Raw genomic sequence first — 19,432 nt, forward strand, 5'->3', positions numbered from 1 at the left:
GAATTATAAAGGGGTACATGTACACATTATTTACTAAATTAAACAAATGCATAAAGCATCCTTGTAAATGTGTATTACCTAATTAATGAATTGTTTAGTTTGATATATGTTTTAAAATATTGATTAAAAAACCCAAATGTATTTTGTTTTCATAATTAAATGTTATTGTACTGCTTGATTTCGGTTTTGATGTGTGTGTGTGTGCTGTGTGCGTGTGGGGGGGGGGGGGGGGGGGTAAAGGAAGGAGGTAATGACCGCGGCACTTATCAAGGATGATAATATTATCCTGGACTCAACGTTTTTACTTAGCTGTGCAGGTAAGCAGTGGTATGCAAATAGACGCTTCTTTATGTGAAAGCTTCACGCATCCGTGTATTCTTTATTCCTCTATATGACCCATACTTATATTCCGATAGACTTGTGCTGTACATTTATATTACAAATCTAACGATAAAATTGAAGTGCTTTAAGGTTGCATCAGTGATTCAAAGTTTAAATACATTTAGTTTCGCATTTCTAGACATAAAATACTGCATTAGTTTAGGTGTGTTTTTTTTACTAGAGTACAATAAAACAATTTTTATAAACAAAAGTTATTATTTTGACACGAAATTATGAATTTAACGAATTTTGGAAATAAACTTTTCGGTGTTTTTTGTTGTTTTTTTTAATTTGGCCTACATAAATTTGTAAAAGAGAATTCACGAACACAAGATGATATCAATGTCAAAACTAACGTGCTTTCATTAATGAAAACATTGGTCGGTCATAACAACTATTACATAGTTTAGCAATTAAAGAAAGAAAAAAATTAAGCTATTTTTCTTTTGTTCGATTAACTTTTGTTATTTTTATTTATTTTTTTGTTGTTGAAATGGTCTGTATTTGTGTTTTAATTTCATAGAGACGCACACGAAGAATAATTTAGAAAACCAGTTGTGTAGAACAAAGCGATGATCTATGCTCTAAAAGAAATACATAGCAACGTACATAAATTTGCTGACTTCGGGACCGTTCACCAGATTGAGATCCTTCAACCCGATCAACCCCTCCGTCGCACCTGGGGTCAGCTGAGACGAAAGTTGACCCAGGGGGTTGCAGGCCGCGGTATCCCTGAACCAAAACCCCGCCCCTGCGGCTGAGGCGACGTTGGTGTTGGCGCTGATATCATTGTCGACATCCCAGGTGGAGAAGTTGGCGGGACTTTGGGGGAAGCAGTTGTTGACGACAGCATTGTAGCCGGAAGTTGCTGATCCTCGGTTGCTAATGCCGGTGTAGCTCATCTGGTAGGATTCCGCTCCGGATTTAATGACGACGCCAGCGATTGACCAGTAGGCCGTGACGACGTTGTTTTGGAAGAAAGCTTCCATTTTTAATTTCTTGAACCCGGAGAGAGCTGTGGTGTAGATGCCTTGAAGTCCCAGCCAGAAGTTGTTGTCGTCCAGTTGGTATCCGGTGACAAACTCCTGCCAGGTTTTGTTATGGCTCACGTGCCCGTTGTTTTTAAAGACGTAAATCTTGAGCGACGTGCTGTTGACTTTCTCACACAACGTTGGCCTGACACTTCCAGAAGAGTCGATGCTGATCCAGTAATTTCCCGGTGCGTATTGTGGGTCTAATAAAAAGCTGCAGTTTTTGGGACCCACGTCGCAGTTGACCCCTGTCCAGCCGAACCCACACACACATCCTCCAACAGAATCGTCAAAGATTTTAGTCAGCCCACAAGGAATCCTTTTATTGTAGACGCGGATGTCTTCCCTCGCGCACAGAACAGCGCCGATGGACAACAGACTGCAGTTTTTGCGGAAGTAACAGGTGCTAGTCTCGTCTCTGACCACACCTGGACACGAAGCGCTCATGCTGCACTTGCTCATGCACTGCAGAAAACTTGTGGACTTCTGGACCTGTGTGCACTGGGCTATGACCTGGGTGGTGGTGTTTGTGGAACAGCCTCGAACCCTCACGAACGTTTCTGTGCTAACTTCACGGCCACTCGCGTTCCACAACACGATGCTGCAAACATACAAACACACAAACTTCCAAGCGAATTCACGTGCCGACATTTTAATACTTCATACACGTCCCTCAATGAAGAAATGTTGCAGATTTTATTTCATAAAACAATTCCACACTGAAGACCTATAGAAATTAAATATTTTCCTTAGTTGGCCTTGTTTTATCATACAGAATTTCCAAAAAAAATGTATTGGAATACTAGAGATTTTTTGCAAACTATCAATTTAAACTTAATTGAAAATGGAGTTTTTTTTAAAAACTAAATTCAACCCTTTTTCAAGTAAACCTATTTTAACATCCTTTCCTGAAAATATTTTACGTCGACTGACATACAACTAAAGATCCATTCAAGAAATCGACTCATAGTATCAGAATTAAACATGAAACGAGGAATGGGGTGGGGGGGGGGGGAGGAGCTGCACGAGCCACTGAGTGTACGAAACAAATTATGTTTCTAAAATAGTCCTGTCAGAATTATACATGACAACTGTGGACGTCGGTTTTGTTTTACAATGCAGCTTCATATCTGGTGTGACCAAAAATCTAGACTGACGCTTCAAGATACTTCATGTGTGACTAATTAGTATAATTAGCATAAGCTAGTGAATGGATATAACACTATCTACCCACGCTTAGCGTGCATAAAGAATTGGTTGATTTCCAAAACCGGGTGAAGTAGGCCAGGTAGAGAGTGGTAGTGTTCCAGGCTATTGTTCTAGATGTTGGAAAACTCTTGTGGTGGCAGGATGCTGACGCATAGGATTTGCATAAACAACAGTAACCTCACCATCACAATTCGCCATCTCATCAATTTTTTTTTACAAGACGCTATTAAACAACAGCTTCTAGTACCATCTCAAGACGCCATCAAACAACAGCTACCATCACAAGACGCCATTAAAAAAACAAGTACTTACACAAGACTCGATCATAAAACATCTACTTTCACAAGACGCCGTCAAAAAAAAAAGCTATTTTTTCCCATCACTTTAGGCAGTGGCGTAGCGAGGTCGGGTGTCACCCCCGGTGCGGCATTTAATGGTGTCAACCCCCCAGAGGCGTAGCGACCCTTCCCGGGGACAAACTTTTAAATTTTCGATTTGCACCCCCCCCCCCCTCAAACTTTCGCTTTGCACCCCCACCCCTCAAACTGTCGATTTGCACCCCCCCCTCAAGTTTTTCTATATATATTTTGCTATTTTTTGCCTTGATATCACCCCCCACCCTAAATGGTGTCACTCGGTGCGGTCCGCACCCCCCCCCCCCCCTTGCTATGCCTCTGACTTTAGGCCAACAATGGCGGCTTTCACTTTAAAAACAAAAGGACGTCGATAGAATATGTTAACATAAAAGAGGAAAACGTTTTCTTGCAAATTTCACATTTCTATGATTAAATTCCCAAAGAAACGTTTTTATCAAAAGGTTTGTATGTGTGTGTATGTGTGCTTATATTTGTGTGCATGCATGTGTGTGAGTGTGAGATGTGTGTGTGTGTATGATTGTGTGGTGTGTGTGTATGTGTGTGTGTCAGGTGTAGGGTGCAACAGCCTTACTATTGTTTTCCGTGTTACGCTTCAATGATGGTACTTTGTTAAACATGGGTTTCTTTGGAAAAGATTTGTATAAAGATACGCGCAATAATTTCTGCACTGGAAAAACTTCAAAGTTGTAGAGGCTCATAATAAATCAAAAATTTCATCGATTTAAAATAATACAAGTAGACAATGGAAAACTATGCATGTGTTTAGCATAATAAGACGATGATTTAAATAAAAGAAGTGTTAATGTCTTTGTGGACACGATTTGTTCAAGAGAAAGGAAAGAAAAGACTAAAGAAAGAAAATGTTGAAATAAGGTCTGTCTCAATGGAATGTAGATTTGTTAGACTATAACGTGGATTTAGAATTGTGGGTTGTTAAAATATTTTTATGTAAGATGAAAGCTGTTGTCGATTTACGTGCGACTATTGTGGCGTTGCCATGGGCTTTTTGTTTATGCCTATTATCCTTTTGTTGACTGTCTATTGTCCTTTGTTTAATGTATGTTGTCGGTCGGTCGGTCGGTCGGTCGGTCGGTCGGTCGGTCGGTCGGTCGGTCGGTCGGTCGGTCGGTCGGTCGGCCGGTCGGTCGTACGGACAGACGGACGGATGGAGTACGGTCGTTCTGTCCGATCGTACCACAGTCGCCCTTTCGTCAGCACGGCCGTCCTTCTTCTAGTTTTATGGACTAGACAAGTAATTTAAAACAAGACATGCATTCAGCGGACAATGACGTCTCTTATGTATTCATTGTGTCATTTCACAGAGAAAGAGGAGTAGCAAATTAGAAATAGGGAGGGTTATCAGAGAGAGAGAGAGAGAGAGGGTGAGCAAGTATAAGTAGAAAATGAGTTACGTTACTTATAAACGAGGAGGAGCAAGTTATAGTTAAGTGACAGTATAAATAAAAGTGGAAGGGCCATGTAACTGAGATAAAGAAAAGAGGGAAGGGGTATAGGTGGAAATTAATGAAAAGAGAGAAGAAGAGAAGAAGAAAAAAGGCGTGAAATAATGTGTGAGAACTAATAGGTGGAAGAAACGGTCAACGAGAGTTAGAAAGAGCGGAAGAGGAGAGGGAGGGGGAGGGCTGGAGGAAGTAAAACGAACGTTGTGAGGTTGTAGGATAAAACTTGCGAGGCGTATATAAAAAAAAAGTTTGTTGACAAACTAACTTCAGGTGACACGCCACTAAATCATGTCACGCTACAGGTAAGAGCTTAGAGTCTGATTTATGATTGTTTGTTTGTTTGTTTGTTTGTTTGCTTGTTTGCTAGCTTGTTTGTTTGTTTGTTTGTTAATTTATATGTATTAGTGATTTTTATTTTATTTTTACATTTTTTAAATCATTTTTTTTACCTAAACCTACATGTTGAGATAATCATAAATGTGTCTGACAGGTTTTATGAATACCAGTACCTGTGCTTACCTGTACAACCTGTTTTCACTTACTAAAACTTACCTGTCACCATTTTACTAACTCCAACCCCTCCCCTAAACTGACACTCAGCATGTCTTTAAAATTAATGACTCGCCCTTAATGAAGTGGCTGTTGTTTAGCAAATTCTTCTTGTGTTTTTATACGTCATTAGGGTCGTGTGAGGTCAGGTATTGTTAAAGGAGTGTTTAGGGATTGTGCTTGACTAGAGATTTCACAACATATGGTGGTGTAGTTTAGAGATTATACAACACAGCTGATGATTTTAAATGACAGTGTATTTTAGTAGCTCCGGCAAGAATGTGTAGGATATGGTTTTTATCTGATGAGCTTAGTATTGTGTAGTTTTTGTAATATAACTAATAAGTTAGGATTGTGCTTTATTGAATATATACTAGTTAAGCTTAGGATAGCGTGAATTTAAATGTAACTAGTTAAAGTTAGAACTGTGAAATCATTTTTTTTTGTGTTTTGATTACTACGATTGTGTAGTGATAGATGTTGTATTAATTTCATCGAGGATTTCTTTGAGAAAGTGAACCAGTACTGCATTTTTTCTGCAAAGTTTGTCTTTGACAAATAAAAAAACATGTGAAGGATGTCAACGTTATTCAGACAATACTCCGTACTAAAATGGTAAATGAAAATACTATTTTAATGTGTTCAAAAATACTTGCAGCTAATATAAAAGGCAATCGCGAAAACACGTCTTAGTAAATACTAAAAAAGGACTCTAACATGCTTTTGTTTAGCAATAATGCACTGTGTAGACTGGTAATCTTGTTGTTGTATAATCTTTTTTTTCTGCTTAAATGACGTGTTTGGGGAAAATCCTGTTCCGTTAGCTGCCAATCAAAACTAGCTATACAAAGATAAATGTGTTGCTTATTGATTGGCAGGTGAAGAGACGTTCGTCGTAGCTGTGTCTTAGCGGTATTATGATATTGGTATGGGAGTTGTGTGGCAGTAGTATAAAAGTAGTATGATAGTAGTATGGGAGTAGTGTGGGAGTATTGTGGGAGTAATATGAGTAGTATGGTAGAAGTATGGTAGAAGAATGGGAGTAGTGAGGGAGTAGTGAGGGAGTAGTGAGGGAGTAGTGTAGGAGTAGTGTGGGAGTAGTGTGGGAGTAGTGTGGGAGTAGTATGGGAGTAGTGTGGGAGTAGTGTGGGAGTAGTGTTGGAGTAGAATGGGAGTAATATGAGTTGTATGGGAGTAGTATGAGAGTAGTATGGGAGTATTATGATTGTAGTATGGGAGTAGTATGAGAGTAGTATGGGGAGTTGTGTGGGAGTAGTGTAGGAGTAGTGTGGGAGTAGTGTGGGAGTAGTATGGGAGTAGTGTGGGAGTAGTATGGGAGTAGTGTTGGAGTAGAATGGGAGTAATATGAGTTGTATGGGAGTAGTATGAGAGTAGTATGGGAGTATTATGATTGTAGTATGGGAGTAGTATGAGAGTAGTATGGGAGTATTATGATTGTAGTATGGGAGTAGTATGAGAGTAGTATGGGAGTATTATGATTGTAGTATGGGAGTAGTATAAGAGTAGTATAGGATTAGCATGCGGGTAGTCTGAGGGTTGATTAGGAGTAGTGTAACTTTAGTCTGAGGGCAGTATAATTGTATTATAAGGTTAATTGGTAGTTTGGTTGTATTAAAATAGTAATATGTGAAAAGTATGAGGGTAGTCTTATTTTAATATTGGAGTTTGTCTGGGAGTAGTATGTAGTAATATGAGGAGTGCATGAGGGTTGAATGAGGGTAGTATATGATTAATATGGGACAACAGTAAGTTAGTTATAAGGCGTTTTCTAGACAAGCTGTTTAGCAAAAGTAACGAATTTAAAATATAGGATTATAACGTTTCCCAACGAGTTCTTGTACAATATTTACTTTTTGTTTATCCGCACATTGCATTGAATGTATTAAGTGCGTATGTTCTCATTTTGTGACACGTTTTTATTTTGTTGTTTCAATATTTTAAATTCCGTGAAGGGAAGGGGGTGGGGTGATGACCCAGAAAACAATTAGGCAGGTAACTCGCCTAATTAGGACGTTGTTAATTAATGAGAGGTTGTCGTGCAGGTGTAGGCTAGCTTATGGGTTTAAGTGGGTTTATAATTTTAAACACAACATTTGTTAAATGAAATGAAGAATGTTTTTACGTAAGCTAAGCAGGCAGTGAAAGAAACGACAAGCTGGTTTCAAAAGGTTGTAAAAGGCATTTAAGGAATCTGCATACATTTGCAAGGTCGTAGTTAGATGTGTGTTTCTTTGATGTTCTGCTGAGATAAGTTTGAGTTGAAAATGAGAAATTAAAATCCAAAATAAGTATACATTTGCAAGTTTCTAATATATTCATTCATGTATTATATTTATTTTACAACACATATTTTAATTTAAGATTTATTAATGAATCTAACCATGAATATATATATATATATTTTATAACAGGATTTTGACAGTACTAGCTGTCCTCATCTTTTTACTCATGCTGTCATCGCCTTCAAGTATTGTGTTCATCAAACGATTTACTGAGTCTGAAATGTTTGTTGAAGGAGATTTATTAACCCAGGGCAAGCCAGCATTGCAAGTACGAAATGTACAACCCCCAAAACAACACATTTACTATCTAAAAACCCACAAAACAGCCAGCACGACGATATATTCCATCTTAGCGGAATACTGCCGGGCACATGAACTAGTACCGTTACTACCCGTTGGCGTCCATATCAACCAACGACCGCCTTTTCATCCATCTCAGTTGATGCTGCACCACAAGGTATCCAAATACGACATGGTGTTCAACCACCACATCTACACGGAGGAGATTCTCAGGTACCTCCACAACGACACGTTCACTTTCACAACCATCAGAGACCCATTCAAGCATTTCATCTCGTCCTTCAGTTATTTTTCTAAATTTAACTTGACCTATCTGACGGAGATCAAATCCAAGAATAAACTTGACGCCCTCTTGGAAAACCCTGAACAATACGAGACGAAAGGTTATTCATCCTACACCAATGACAAGAATAAACTAAACGCCTTCCTGGAAAACCCTCAACATTTTGAATCAAAAGGGCAATCATCCTACACTAACGACAAGAACAAACTAGACGCCTTTTTAGAAAACCCTGAACATTACGAAGCGAAAGGGTATTCATCCTACACCAATGACAAGAATAAACTAGACGCCTTTTTGGAAAACCCTGAACATTACGAAGCGAAAGGATACTCATCTTACACGAACAACAGACAATCTCTTGACCTCGGCTTTGACATCAAACACAAATTTAACGACTCGACATACATCAAAGAGTTCATCTCTCTCACAGAGAAACGCTTCCAATTAGTGCTAATAACGGATTACTTCTACGAATCATTAATCCTGCTAAAACGCGCTCTAAACTGGCAGACGGGGGATATTTTGTTTTATAAGAAACAAGAAAACAAAGACAGTTCTCTGCTCTTAAATTCAGCGACAGATAAACAAAGGAAACAACACGAACTCTTTTCTACCGCGGATATCCAAGTTTACAAATATTTTTTACAAATTTTTAAATTTAAGATTTCCAAAGAGCGAGATATTGAAGGCGAGGTTGCAGAATTTCAAACTGTTTTATCGCGAGTGCATACGTTTTGTGATAGAGATTTGCCGTCTAACTCTCAGTTCATGTTAGAAACCGGTAGGTGGTCTGACCGAATAGATTTACAACATTCCAAGTGTAAATGGCTTAAGTTAGACGAAGTACAATTTACAAAATATTTGCAAAATGTGCAGAGAAGTCTGTTTGAATCTTGACTAACAATTAACAGAATGAATTAATGTATTACAAATTGTAAAAATTACAATGTGGATAAGCAGTAACCAACGTGTAAAATACACTTAAAGATAAAGCATGAAGACTGCAGAGAAAAGAGTTGCACTATCCAACAGAGTCAATTCGCTACCTCCAGTGTAAATCTTTTGGCAATAAAAGCTAGACAGTCTCTCCACAACGCCATGGCCGTTTACCTACAACATCACGATGTTCTAACCACACAATATATATATATAGTCAGCCGATCCAATACTATTCTCAACGACACTGTTGTTGAGCCGCTCATCGATTGTGTCTGTTAAATTGTTTCTCACTCGATTATGTCGTTAAGACTCCGAACTAAATAATAAACTATGCTAAGTACAGTTTACTTCGCAATCTTTCACAACCTATTCCAATTCCACCCCCTTTGCTACGACACTCACCTAGCACTTTCCCGCTCTCTCCCTTCAAATTCAACATCCCACTCATCTTTCACCCAGTCTTCCCAACACACCGTCCAAACTTCATCCAACACCCCCTACCCTCCCTCCCAGGAGACCCAGACACCCTGACCAAACTAACTCCCATATTTGGTATACAAGACACAAGAGTTTTGTATTGACTTCATGTGTGAGTGTACATTTCAATAAGGCTTCGTCATCTATTTGGCATAAATTCAGCACTATTCCAATTAGTGTATCAGTTCAGCTCTCTTACCTGGCAGGGGGCTGGGGTTGTGTTTCAGTAGTTCTGGGATAGTGACCTACACGCAAAGCATGTCCAACACACCCCCCACCCCCTCTGGTGGCAATATATATATATATATATATATATATATATATATATATATATATATATATATATATATATATATATATACATACATATACATATACATATACATATATACAATACGTATATTGAGAATATTTACTTTAACCAGTGCCATCTCCGCCACACCCTATCGGGTGTTTCAAGCCTCACCCCTCACCCCCCCCCCCACCCCCGTCTCCCCAGATTAAAAATAATAATTATCTGACTTGGATACTGTATACCATCTTGTTTTAGTTACTACCCATGTATTCTAATACGAAAACAAAGGGAAACTACTTGTAACAGTTTTCCCTATATTGTTTTTAATAAAATGACATTTTATAAATAATTGGTTATCCTCATTTTAATTTTTAATTTTTGTAAATTAAAATTGATAGTGGTAAAGACTTAATTAATGTAGTCTTATTCACAAGAGGGGAAATTAAAGGGATGTTATTTTATGTGACCAATATTAAGTGGACAAAGGGTATTTAACTAGAGGCAGTCATGCTGTTCATAATGTAGAGATGAGGGCTAGCTAATTAACAGTTCTGTAATAGAAGGAGGGTTAAAATATTGAATAGGATACCTCCATCTCGTGACAGACCTATTTGGATTTGTACAGAGCTGTATATGACGTAATGCAGTGTAATAAATCATGTACTACATCGTTTCACATGAGTGCATATTTTGTGTGGTAGAATTATGGGTAGAAACATGTATAAAATGTGATCTAGTCTAAGGCTTATATGATGTGGTACACGGTTCTTTATTAATGGGCATGTGTATAGAAGATTGTATGGCTGTATGTGGAGTATAATAAATTTTTATTATGGCAAGTGCTGTAGCAGAATATATATATATATATATATATATATATATATATATATATATATATATATATATATATATATATATATATATATATATATATATATATATATATATATATATATATATATATATAGTCATGTATAAGAATAAGCACTTTTCAACACCAATAATAATAACAATTTCATACAAGTGTTGAATAACTTTAGTACATCGACGTTAATTATTTATATGCATTTCTTCCCTTTTTTAAATTTTCCTATCAACAAAGGGAGGGAACCTTTTAATTTGGTCCCGATGATTGATAAAAATACATCACAATTTTTAAAAAGAATACAAAAATGTTATTGGATTAAAACTTTCATCACGATATTTATCAAATGACACGTATTTATTGTTTTGATTACTTATTATCAATTTTAAAAATATGATATTATATAACTGCTGTGGAGAAAATAGAAAACCATAATTTTACAAAGTACATTGATTTATAAATTTAAGAATTTTCTTCATTACACATTACGTGTCCATTTTTAAATTAAGCTTATATCATACTAGCTGTTTCGGCCAGGCCCTGCTCTGGCTTCTGTGAAAAACCTTGCTGTTAAAGACTATTACCTGTGTGTTCAGTAATCATCATAAACCCGGCATTGCCCACCCAAACCACAACCAACTAAAACAACGAAACGCAAACATAACGCTAACACAATTACAAATACAAACGAAAACAAAAACCTAACAACAAACCCAACCACAACCACAAACACCAATACGAACACAAAGAAAAAAACAAACGAAAAAGCAAACAAAAACAAACCAAATCCAAACGCAAAACCAACCACAAACACAAACCCAAAGAAAAAAAACACAAACGAAAAAGCAAACGAAAACAAACCAAATCCAAACGCAAAACCAACCAAAAACACAAATACAAACACAAACCCAAAGAAAAAAACACAAACGAAAACGAAAAAAGAAAGAACAAAAACGAACCAAATCAAAACGCAACCACTAACGCAAACCCAACCTAAACACAAAGAAAACACTAACGCAAAGTGCTCACAGTCTAGCCCGGGGTACAATCGCCTGTTTCAGCTTAATAATCGACTACAGTACCCCAACTTATTCATAGTCTTTTGCACTCACTTAAACGAACGTAGGTGCCAAACCAAACCAAATGAACAATTATAATACTCCAAGCTTATTCGTAAAACACCTACAACATTTGCACTTGATCAATCCCCGCTAATTATGTAATTATTTTTTTTCCCAACACCAAAACAAAGTAATAAAAAGTAAATTCTTTTCCACTGATGCAATGTTTTATAAAGGGAAGTAATTGTGTTTTCCTAATTTATCAAAGGGAAGTAAGTGCTAAAGGACTAAATATAAATAATTTTCAGACATAATTAGAATTTTTGTTATTTTTTTTTAAATTGTGTTTAATGAACATGCCGACAATTATTACTATCAGTTTGAAAATGAAAATTATTTCCCAACACTTTCAATAGTAATTTTTTAACTCATAAATTTAGACAAATGCGCACGATAATAGTCTAACACTTAAATCCATTGAAGTATGTCAACGACAAACATATGTATTTTTACATACAGAATTGAGCTTTATATATTAGACTACATAACGTCTTCTTTTAAACGGTATTATCCACATAATGGGAAAATATAAATGATAAAATATAGAACTTGTTATTACGAAACACCACTATATCAGCCAGATAGCTGGCGAACGTACCCGGGTTCTTTTCAACGGTTATACACAGATGGCTTAAAGCCCTATAAATGATAGCTAGCACAACAGTTAACGAGGACACGAACTTAACGTCTAGGGGATACACTCGATGAACTGCTGATACCAACAACACATTTAATCCATATATAACTTTTAATATGCGTACAAATTCAAGATAAGACTCTAGCTTTATACAGAATAAAATGAATGAGTAAAATAACAAAAACCCAAGTTACAATTTGAGGAAAAAACACTATGTAACACTATCACAGGATATGGCACTTAGGAAAATCACCACAGCTTATACAACACTACTAAATCACAAAATATTACTTAAAACCACAAGTAATAAGGGAAAAATGCTGCTTAAAAACTATAGGCTACAAAATAGCGACACTCAGGGCTTTCTCTCTCAAAGATGTCTGGTCTGACTTGCTGCTATGGACTGCAGCGATGGACTGCTCGCAGAAATCTGTGCGCAGACCATTTGACACCTGAGGCAACATGGGAGGTCACCTTCAAAACATGAGACTATTGGTTGGGACATCTCTGATGTCCGAATCAACCAATCGAAAGTATAAAAGTATTGCACCACCACTGGTGATGGAAAATTACTGGGTATATGTCTTTCTTAGAACTATGGAAAAGTACCGGTGGTTGCACCACAGGTCACTCATGATTGAGCAATAAAAGTCAAACAAAAAAAACAGGACCTAAGTAGGTCACATTGTAAAAATATGTAACATATATGTTCATGTAAACCTGGTCTTGCTGTCAACACTGGATGGGTAAGCAGCAAGAGAGTAAAGCTATTGAAAAAAAAAGAATGTCTCCAATATGTAGGCGTTCAAAAACACGATTAGAAACATTAGCTACAAAAACCCTAACACAAAACAAATTGCATGGAAGTATAGGGCAGGGGTCGGCAACCTGCGGCCTGCGAGCGCATGCGGCTCCCTTGATGAGAAGATGCGGCTCTCCAGTTCCACGCACAAAGTTAAATCATTATTTTATTAATTTTCAAAACTAATTAAAATATTATAAAGAAAAACAGAATAATGAGAATAGGTGAGATTGAAAGTATACCGACAGCTGACAGTCGCTTGGGCACCAGGCCCAGCCCCAAAGCCGCACTGCGACCAGCACATAGGCGTCGGTTACATTCTTAAAACTACCGTAGTGCCGACCTTTTCGAATATCTCTAAATGGGGAATCTCATTTTATACAGAATGTACTCTCTACCGGGCAGTATCAACTAATTTAACCTGAGTGACGTAGTTGTTTTTTTTTTTAGTTATTAGCTTCTCCATAATTGTGCCGGGTACAGATGGCCGGGGTACGAGCTTAACCTGCGTTCAATGGGGTGGAACAGAGTTTCTTTCAGGCATCTCTTCGGGGGGTGCCCCCCCCCCCCCTGAGCGAAATGAAATTTATATAGAAAATATATACTTTTAACCATATATACTTTTAACCGTGTCCGGCCCCCCCCCCCCCCGAAGAAAGTCTACCCCCCCCCCCCCCCCCACGGAAAAAAATGCCTGGAAGAAACACTGGGGTGGAAGATCAGCCGTGTGAGAACCGCAGACAAAAGCGAAAGATACCAAAGCTAGTTAGTCGGAGTTGGTCGTGTTGACGGCTGCCGGGCTATGGGAGACACCTGCTGAGCCAGTGGTGTCCGTTCAGAAAAAGAAAGTTATTGGCCTCTAATGTGGATGAGGATTGGTCGTATAGTACTATTATTTGATTATAATTTTAATACTTTAATATGTTTTTTGCGAAATATTAGTATTTTTTTTTAAGTCTAAATATTCTTTCATATTTAAAGCTATTTATTTTAAATCAAGTTTATTTTTCTAACCCTAATCAAATACCAAAATATTGAAAAGAAATATGTTAGTGGCTCTTTAAAAACTGGGAACTTTTGTAAATTGTAACTTTTGGTTCTACCGGCTCAGAAGGTCGCCGAACCCTGGTATAGGGCTACATGAGATTCATACTAAAATAAACACCTTCCGATTAAAACAGCTGGATAGAACAAGGATAGAACTACATTATCATCCATTAGCACAATACTACATAGGGTTAAACAAAAAGAGCATTCTAAAATTAAACATCACAACACCACACTATGGAGGAAATGAAATAGGCAGCCTTTATAAAGGCAACATTCCAAGGAAACAAAAGCATTATTGGGGAAGACACAAAATAAAAATAAAATATATACGACATCGTAATCAAACAACAAGCGACACCCTTATACACCGGAATTAGTTGGGCCAATATAATAGACATTGAAGATACATTTAGAAACCTACATAAAAAACGCATTACACCAAAAGAAGGGAAGTAGCTTACTGACTGATTTTTAATACAACTCCAGTTTCACGAAATACAAAGTCAAATCAAAGATGTTAAAATATCATGTCAAACGTGTAAACAAAATATACACGAAACTGAGAAACATATTTATTCAGATTGTATATTAGTACAGAAAGCAAAGCAAAGCAAACACTTGCAAAAATATTAAATAAAAAACACCAATCAAACAGCCACAACAAATAAAGCAATCACAGTTAACTAAATTAACACGACTAGACAAAGAACAGAAGACGAAAACAGACTAGTAGCAACGGCCATTTATAGATCAACTATTTGGGAAAAATATAAATAAATTTAGATTTTATTTTAAAAAATACACGGACACCGAGTTAAAAGAAATATTTCAAGCAAAGCTAAGACATAGAATGGGAACTCTCAACTTACTTAAAAAAAAGTGTATAGGAAAAGAAAGTATTAATATTCAGTAAGACTGTCTCAAGTTGATTAGCCCTCGATTAAATTAACATTAGAACAGTCCTAAGGTTTTTCAGGTTTTAAAATGCACAATCTGAGTGGTAGAAAGAGATACACAACTCTCATCCCCCCTCTCCGCCCCCACCCCCCACCCCCCCCCCACCCAACTGGACTGGCGTGTGGATCGGGGGCAGCGTACGCTCATCGCCAGGGGTCAATTTTGTGTCATGGACAATTTTTGAGTGAAAGATAAATTTGACTATTTGAACTTGTCGGGATACAAGGCAGATGAAGTAGAGTTTATCTGTTTCTTTGTCCTACGCATCGTTTTTTTAAACCATAAAAACATGTTGTCTGGGACTTGGCGGGACACTGGGCAGGTGAAGTAGAGTTGAGTAGGTCACCTGTGACGTCATATATGAAAGGACAATGTGGTCAGCCCTATGCTCAGCCGAAATAGGTGCTTTTAAAAGATAAAAAACGTCTTTTTGATTGTGGGGTCTGGTTATTTTGTGATGATAAGTGACAGACGTGATGTCATTTATGGATGACCCCCGAAACCCACAGTTTTCCAATGGATGACCGGGTAAGTCTAGTAAAGAAATAATTGTTTTCCAGCAAGTAGTACACATAATTTTGTTGTTGTTTTTTTTTTACCGGCGCCTACCCCCTTGAAAAAGGTATTGAAAAATTGTATCGCAAAGTTTGAGAACAAATTGCTATTAGATTTTTATGAAGTTGCGTTTTGAGAGTATACATTTTGACTTCCTGTACAGCCAATCAAGATTTGTCTTACGAAAGTGAAACTTTGGGTTATAACTCAGGCTTGATGAAAATAAATAGAAATGTAGCCCTAAACTTAACAAATTATTTTCAAGTTCTCTGGTTTTGCAACTTTTATAACATTGTTTTAAAAAATATTAAATTTCTGAATTATTTTCAGGCTTAAGTTATTTATTTTTTTATTTTTATTTTATTTTATTTATTTACTGCTGCTATGATGAGTAAATCTTTAAAAAAAACTCGATTTTTATCCATGTCCACAATATGATGGAAGGATTCTCGTCAACTCGGTGATGTCCATTTTATAACAGTGAAACATTGTTGTATCGTAGCTTGGGAGTGTGTTTTTGAGATTGCATCAGAAAAGGACGGTAGCTGTGCGCATGCGTGAGAGAGGGAGACAAGAAAAGGCAAGAACATGGCGTAAGTTGGCTGAACACGCTGTCCATGTGGAGACAAAATAAATATGTATATAATGTAAAAGAAGGCTCGTCTTGTAATTTCGTATGTGATAGATGAAAGGTAGGGAAAAGGCCTGTGGCAAATTTATAGCGTGAACCCAGTCACACAAAAACATTGTGACACATGTCTTTAAGTATTTTATTTCCAGATTATACTGTGCTGGCATTGTGGTCAATTGGTTAAGCGATCGCCCGTTTAGTAGATCACGCGTTCGGTTAGGATTCACGAAACAAATCTGCCACATATTAGGCTGTACCAACATACAAATCAAGCTCTGAAATAAATTGTTTGCGCCCAAACGCTTTTACTAATTTTTTTTTACACAATTTCTCAGTGTAATTACATATACCCCGAGAGATAATAATGTGCGCAGGGAAACATTTTGGACACACGTATGCCTTAAAGAACCGTAACTCTAAGGCATTTTTGTCGCCTAAAAGAACCGTAACTCTAAGGAATTTATGTCGCCTAAAACAAACGTAACTCTAAGGAATTTATGTCGCCTAAAAGAACCGTAAATCTAAGGAATTTATGTCGTCTTAGGTGGGTCCCACCAGCACTAGAGAACGATGCATTGCTAAAGGCTCTCAGAATAATAAGCAAAAAAGAACCAATAGTAAACAGTATCCCATACACAAACAACCGCAGCTTCACCATCTTCTCCGACACTCCGAACACTATACCACATTATGTCAAGTTTAACTATAAAAACAGACCCATCAGCATCCTCATGTCCTTACCTGGAAGACGACAAGCCTGAAAATCATGTGGTTCAACACAACATTGGACAAGTTATTGCCACCCGAGAGATCAAGAGTGGGAACAACAACCATCCTTACCGACAACTACAACAGTACCATCTAAGGCTACACCTACACCGCAGCATCCAACAGCGCCCACAAATCAGACGAACCAACAAGCGAGCGCAAACACCCCCAGTGTACAACTACTAGCAACACAAGAACTAGTAACAACTGCACCGCAACCCCCAGAACCGATGGAAGCGGAAATACCGTTCAGGGAACCAACCAGCCATCCCAAAACATCAAGTAAGCCAACAACCACCAAAAAAAATAAAGCGAAATCACCAGTCGTCGAAACTTCCGTACCGCAGCAACCAATAGCACCACCAAATTCATCGGGAAAAGTAACTACCCCAAGCACAACCGCAACTCAACCCCCAACCAAGAAGCCAACAACATCTCAAAACAAGGAAACAAAAAGTCCAATCGCAGAAATAGACTACGCCCCGCCATCGAAGAGGAAAAGTGAAAATAGCCCCACGGAACAAGGCAAAACATTTAAAGAACAAAAACGCAACGAAAGATTTTACGGCTGCTTCTTCTGTACCGAACGATTCCCAACAACTAGGGAAACAAGAAACCATGAGAACACAATACATGCGATGCTTAAACGGTGCACCATCTGCAGAAACCAAAAAGTCCACAATGACATAGGAGCCCACTATCAGGCCTATCACGTTGGTGCATACATCCTTCACTGTAGCCAATGCCAAGTGTACCTCCCCGAAGAGGGCATGAAGTCGCACATGGCGTACCATCACCCGATGTCTTAAATAGAGACAATATTAGACGTTTTGTTTAGTGTTAAACTTGACATGATTAATCTAGGAATATTGAACTTAACATATAATAGACGTTTTGTAAAAGTTGACAAATATAACATTACATTGTAAATCTTTTTAATGCAATACTATGTATTACATTGTAATTTTTTAACATCCAACCTATCCACACAGTGGAAGGAGTTCTATTAAACTTGTTAAAAAAAAATTAAACAACAAATTCAAAACTGCTATATAAAATAATAATATTGTAGGGCTTTCACAAACAATACGGTTTTAGACATGTGACTCGATTATATCACAATTTAAAAAGTATTACACATAAACACAATTTGATTCTATTGCAATCTATAGAGTATTATGTTTAACAGTATCTAAATAATATTATTAATTATCGTTTTTGGAAATTTTATTGAGGTTTGATGTACGACAAGGCTAAAATGGAAATGGAATTTTAACACCTCAGGCTAAGACAATATTTTATTGATATAAATATTATAAGCAACATGGCTGATGTATAGATTAAAAGACAAAACAAATCATACATTATTCCCTTTCAAACAGCAATGTCATTTCACGTTTCTTTTTTAAATATATTTTAAACATAAAACAAACAAATTATAATCATTTATTTTGTAGTTGTATACATTTTCAAAGATATGAGTATACATTTATGTATACTAATTAAATGAAGAACGTAAAATGGGATTAAAATTAGTTTTAAACAGTGGCGTAGCGAGGTCGGGTGTCACCCGGTGCTACTCTTAATGGTGTCACCCCCAGAGGCGTAGCGACCCTTCCCGGGGACGAATTTTCCATTTGCAACTCCCCCCCCCCCGTCAAGTTTTCGATTTGCACCCCCCCCCCCTCAAACTTTCGATTTGCACCCCCTACCTCAAGTTTTTTCTATATATTTTGCTATTTTTTGCATTGGTGTCACCCCCGCTAAATGGTGTCACCCGGTGCGGTCCGCAACCCCCCCCCCCCCCGCTACGCCTCTGATTTTAAGCAATCAATGGGTGATTTAGCTTGCTGTACTTCCAACGGCTCAGGTCTCTGTTCCCCCAGCCTTATCTGTGAAGCCATTAGTTGACATTGTGGCGACACATGGACAGAAACTAAAACGACACTGGAAAGGGTTCAATGCTATACTGATCTACCATTTAGTATTTTCTAATTTTTCCATGACCCACCATTGATCACAGGTAGTGTGTTTACTCTACATTTGATCCAATTTTGTTTTTGCCTCAGACATGTAATTGACAGCTTCAGTTTGTCTTGCATGTTCGCTTTAGTATTACAGTTTTCACCATCAGTCTGTGAGGACCTAATATAGATATCCAATAGTAATACTTTCTTCTTACTTGCAGCCTACTTTCATTCATTTAAGAAAGTTTACCCAAACATAGATCCAACACAAAACGGCCAATTACAATTTTCTCTAAAGACAACATGATAATGCAAACGAATGATCATTCAAGGCAGGGGTCGGCAACCTTTTGAGGCCGAAGGGCCAAAAGTTACAATTTTCAAAATTTCCCAGTGTCTAAAGAGCCACTAACATTTTTTTTCAATATTTTATTATTTGATTAGGATTATGTAAATAAATTTGATTGGTTAT

At 37.4% G+C, this 19,432-nt stretch overlaps 1 protein-coding gene across 1 annotated transcript; it reads left to right on the forward strand.

Annotated features, from left to right (window-relative positions):
• The first annotated feature begins 5,548 nt into the window (after positions 1-5,548).
• LOC131955606 (galactose-3-O-sulfotransferase 2-like) lies at positions 5,549-8,823 on the forward strand. Its single transcript, XM_059319784.1, has 3 exons — positions 5,549-5,625; positions 7,443-7,996; positions 8,222-8,823. Exons 1-3 carry the CDS (start codon positions 5,588-5,590, stop codon positions 8,791-8,793), a joined length of 1,164 nt encoding a protein of 387 aa, XP_059175767.1. The 5' UTR covers positions 5,549-5,587; the 3' UTR covers positions 8,794-8,823.
• Positions 8,824-19,432: the final 10,609 nt, after the last annotated feature.

This window comes from Physella acuta, unplaced genomic scaffold, assembly GCF_028476545.2.
Source record: "Physella acuta isolate Inbredline_101_S28 unplaced genomic scaffold, ASM2847654v3 ptg001086l, whole genome shotgun sequence".
Taxonomy (NCBI): Eukaryota; Metazoa; Mollusca; class Gastropoda; family Physidae; genus Physella; species Physella acuta.

Coding starts and splice junctions, on each gene's coding strand:
- LOC131955606 (XM_059319784.1), top strand. CDS start 5,588: ATGTCAACGTTATTCAGACAATACTCCGTACTAAAATG. Junction 5,626..7,442: donor CAATACTCCGTACTAAAATG/GTAAATGAAAAT, acceptor ATTTTATAACAG/GATTTTGACAGTACTAGCTG. Junction 7,997..8,221: donor TGAACAATACGAGACGAAAG/GTTATTCATCCT, acceptor ACGAAGCGAAAG/GATACTCATCTTACACGAAC.